Source organism: Diplotaxodon limnothrissa, linkage group LG3, assembly GCF_057381915.1.
Source record: "Diplotaxodon limnothrissa isolate DT_005_m linkage group LG3, D_limnothrissa_male_GT1.1, whole genome shotgun sequence".
Taxonomy (NCBI): domain Eukaryota; kingdom Metazoa; phylum Chordata; class Actinopteri; order Cichliformes; family Cichlidae; genus Diplotaxodon; species Diplotaxodon limnothrissa.
Window position 1 is genome coordinate 38,965,543 of NC_140598.1, and position 4,838 is coordinate 38,970,380.

Here is a 4,838-nt window from a genome sequence, read left to right on the forward strand (position 1 = left end):
ACAGTGTCCGTAAACTCGTCCAAGCTGTTAGAAGCAGCCTTCATTGTGTCCCAGTCTGTAGACTCCAAACACATGCGAAGCTCCTCCACAGCCTCGTTGCTCCACAGTTTTTTGGTCCTCATGACAGGTTTGGAGAGCTTCAGCCTCTGTCTGTACGCGGGGATTAGGTGGATCATGACGTGGTCAGAAAGTCTGAGTGAAGCGCGGGGCACCGCACGATAGGCCCCGCTGATCGTGCTGTAACAGTGGTCTAATGTCCTCTCCTCTCTGGTCGGGCATTTAATATACTGCTTGTATTTGGGAAGCTCATGGCTCAGATTGGCTTTGTTAAAGTCCCCAAGAGCAATGATGAGAGAGTCCGGGAATGTCCGCTCCATGTGCAGTATCTGCTCCGCGAGTGCGCACTGAGCTGCCTGCGCATCCGCATCTGGCGGGATGTAAACAGCGGCCAGGATGAATGAAGCAAACTCCCACGGAGAATAAAACGGTTTGCAGTGAATAAAAAGGTATTCCAGAGAGGAAGAGCAGTGCTGAGCAATCACTGTTACATCTGTGCACCAGCCACTATTAATGTAGAAGCAGACACCTCCACCTTTGGTCTTACCAGAGAGAGAGGCCTGCCGGTCCGCGCGCAGCAGATGAAAGCCTTCCAGCTTGAGCGCGCAGTCCAGGATGTCCTCACAGAGTCACGACTCCGTAAAACATAAGACACAGGAGGAGGCAAAGTCTCATGTTCATGCTTCTCATCAGGGCCAGCTCGTCTATTTTATTCCTGAGTGAGCGTACATTGGAAAGGAAGATCCCAGGAAGAGCAGTTCGCAGTCCACGTCTCCTCAGACGCACGAGTGCGCCGGCTCGCTTACCTCTCTTTCGGCGTCTCACTTTCCTGATCAGAGTCTGCAGTAAATCTGCCGCAGATGCGACAAATATTGGAAGTAAATCCGCAGGTGTTGTAGTCCTGTAGTTAAGAAGCTCTTCTCTGGTGTAAGAATATCCAGAGCGTTCTCACTCCCGAGGCGTAACATGTCGACGTTTTGTCACGTCCCGCGGCGTTCCTGAGGAACGCGAAAGGAGACCTTCGGCGTTCTTATGGTACGCGGCGGGTTATGGCTGGAATCCAGTGAATGACACTTCCGCGGTAATAGACGTTCCAGCCCTGTATTCCAGCCCTAAACCTAACCTTATCCCTAGCCCTAACCATAACCTTATTCCTGACCTTAACCAGGTCTTTAATGATGTTAAATAGCGTGTTTCTAAGTGATTTGAAGAAAAAGAGCGAACATGTGTAGATTCAGTCCAGACGGTTCTCATATGTCCTCTTTTTTCCGAGGTCGTCATTTAGGAACGTGGTGGGTAGCCGAAAACGTAATATGGTGACGATTTGTCACCTAGCGTAAAATGTTACGCTTTGGGAGTGAGAACGGGTTGGAATATCCAGAGGAGTGCCCAGACACAGAAGTTATGCACAAAAACAAAACAGAAGTAACGCACTGAAGCACCAGGGCATCCATACGCGGCGCCATCTTGGATAGATTCAGAGCAGTGTTTAAATCTCGAGGATTTATGCATATCCTGATTTCATCTTTGCCCTTCTTGTTGGTGGCTACCATGGAAGACACCCAGTCTGTCGGCTCTGAGACGGGAGTAATGACGCCTAATTTCTCCATCCTGACCAGCTCTGCCTTGACCCTGTCTTTCATGGCCAAAGGGATGCGATGTGCTGGGCGAACAACTGGTTTCACATCTGGGTTCAGTGTCATGCGATAGGTGACTGGCAACCTCCCAAGCTCATCAGAAAATAAGTCGCTGCATTCTGTGATAAGCTGTTATCACAGAATATAGCTGACAGGTCATCTGCAGACATGCTCAATTGGTGGACGTCATTGCTGAATGATACAAGTCCCATTTCTCTGCATGCACATAGTCCAAGTATTGGCTGAACATCTTCATTAATAACAAAGAATGATAGCACATGTGGCTGCCCATGCAGAAAACACTGCAGCTTAATTACACCTGAGGTTTGAATCTTGCTGCCTCCAAATGCTACTAGGTTAACGGACTTGGGGTGTGCTTTCATTTGTTTATCTGCTCTTATAATGTTAACTGTTTTCTTGGGAACCACATTACATTTAGCACCTGTGTCCACCTTCATCTCAACAGGAATCCCGTTAATCTGCACGGTGACAAAAACTTCCTCTTTGTGTTTCACATGCACATCAGTCGCATGGATTGCATATTGCAGATTTACACCATCAACGTAGAATGTGTCATCTCCGCTGTCATCAGCTTGGTCTGGTTCCACATGATGAACTGACTTTCTGTTTCTTGCTACATTTTGGGTAGGCTGAACAGCTCTGCAGCGTTTCTTAAAATGATTCCACTTTTTGCATGCATGACACTGCTGCCCAAAAGCTGGACATTTGCTCTTTTTTGCAACATGAGCGCCCCCACAGTTAGTACAGTTAGTGACATGCTGTGTTTCAGACCTGTCTCCTTGTATTTTCATTTTATCTCCTCTGTGCTTTTTTGTACATGTGGGCTGGAGCACATCAACATTTGATGCAGATTGTTGAGGAAAAGCAAGTGTTTTATTATGCTCTTCAGTCATTTCATGAATCTGGCAGACGGATAAGGCTTTTGCTAGCGTTAAATCACTATCACGCAGTAGCACTTTCCTTAAATTGTCATTGTTGATGCCACAAACTAGTCTGTCTCTTATTAGTTCTTCACTCAGATCACCAAATCTGCAGCTTTTTGCTTTAATCCGTAAATCACTTACATAGGATTCAACAGTCTCGCCAGTCCTCTGATTCCGCGTGTTGAACTTGTGTCTTTCCATAGTGACGTTGGTTTGTGGGCTGCACATTTCTCTGAATTTCCTTTTGAGGCACTCAGGATCCTCCTTCGATTCTGCAGGAATGAGGACTCATCCTCCATCACCGGGCTCTCTCACTTCTGGCGCGTAAACAAAAGACCGCTCCCGTTCTATAGCTTCGGGACCTGCTAAGTTGAGCAATATGTAGGCTTGTGTGCGCGCTGGCTTGTCAGAGTGTGCCGCCGCTATAAAAATGTCAGACTCTTGCTCAAAAATGCGCCAATTTTCAGCAACATTACCATCGAAAACAAGCGGGTCAGGCCTCCTGAATCCTTCCGCCATGCTGTCTGCAGTCCGGATACAAAAAAATGCACCCACAAAATAGACTTGAGACGGGGAAAAAAAATACTGTTCGTGTTCCGACGCTTCTGACACCATGTTGTATGTTCACCAGTATGATAATGATGAAGCAGTAATCTCAGTTAACGTGGTTTTATTAACCAGCACAGCAGCAGAGAACTTACATGCTTGGATTCAATAACGGAATGGCGCCTATACCACTCAAAACATACACACACCTGCACGGAGGTACGGCAAGCGGATTAGGACAAAATACCAAACTAACAGCAGGTTATCTACAATCAGTAAATAATTTTTGATTCTATTTTACTAAAAGAAAAAATGCATTTTTCAGGACAAATACACGTACAGCTGATGTAATATTAACACTTTATTTATCTGATTATCTTCTAGATGTCAGTAAACTCTTCCTCTTCCAGTGACTCCACTTTTCTTCACCCAAACCTTTCTTCAATTAACGCCCACATTCCAGTTTACCTTGAATGCCTCATGTCAGAACCAGGCTCTCTCATCTTCACCACATTCAGCATCACAAATTTGTTCCTCCTCCTCCCTCTCTGCATCTTCATCCTCTACCATGGCTTCCAAGAATGGCGTAAGAAGTGCTCCCCCTCTACGATAAGCCACTCTGACAGCTTCACCTACCACCTGGTCATCATGGAGCTGGTCGGCATCTCAGGGAATATCCTCAGCTGCTGTGGTATCTACAAGAAAAATTTGAACATGTTAGAAGTAGGGGACACTCTTTTTACTTTGACGTGGTACGGAGAGAATTACTTTCAAACTCTGACCTGCGTGGAGCACTATCTGGCTGTTGTTCACCCCATAACTTATGTGAGCCTGAAAAACCAAAGAGGGATCAGAATCCGAAACATAAGCATTGGCTGTATTTGGCTGTTTTGCTTTATAGGTATAGGCTGGGTGACGAATAATAATGCCTTTCTCTTTTTGGATTTTTGCCATTTGATACTATTGCTGATGGTTGTCTCCTTCTGCAGCCTTTCTGTTCTTTGTGGTTTGATTCATTCAGGACCAAGAAAACACGGTGGAGGCTTTGACCAGTCAAAGCAGAAGGTGTTTTACACCATTGTAGTCATACTGGGGCTGCTGGTATTAAGGTTTTCTTGGGGTCTGGTTTGGGCTGTACAGTGCATTTCAAGAGAAAATGTTAATTGTGTTACAATCGGAAGTCAAGTCTGGTTTAATCTGCCGAGCAGTCTGGTGTTACCACTGCTATTTCTACACAGAAATGGTAAATGTGTGAGCTGTATAAGCAACAATTAGTAAAAATGGGTCTAACTTTGAATAAAAAAAAAAAAAATTAAAAAAAACCAAAAAAAACATATAAAACACCCAGCACGCCCCTGCGGGCGGTTTATCCTTCAAGCTCGGGTCCTCTACCAGAGGCCTGGGAGCTTGAGGGTCCTGCGCAGTATCTTAGCTGTTCCCAGGACTGCGCTCTTCTGGACAGAGATCTCCGATGTTATTCCCGGGATCTGCTGGAGCCACTCGCCTAGCTTGGGAGTCACCGCACCTAGTGCTCCGATTACCACAGGGACCACCGTTACCTTCACCCTCCACATCCTCTCGAGCTCTTCTCTGAGCCCTTGGTATTTCTCCAGCTTCTCGTGTTCCTTCTTCCTGATATTGCTGTCATTCGGAA

At 46.1% G+C, this 4,838-nt stretch overlaps 1 protein-coding gene across 1 annotated transcript; it reads left to right on the plus strand.

Moving 5' to 3' along the window:
• Positions 1-3,568: 3,568 nt before the first annotated feature.
• Positions 3,569-4,459, plus strand: LOC146635804 (uncharacterized). The gene has a single exon (XM_085350217.1). The coding sequence runs from the start codon at positions 3,569-3,571 to the stop codon at positions 4,457-4,459; it is 891 nt and encodes a 296-aa protein (XP_085206343.1).
• Positions 4,460-4,838: the final 379 nt, after the last annotated feature.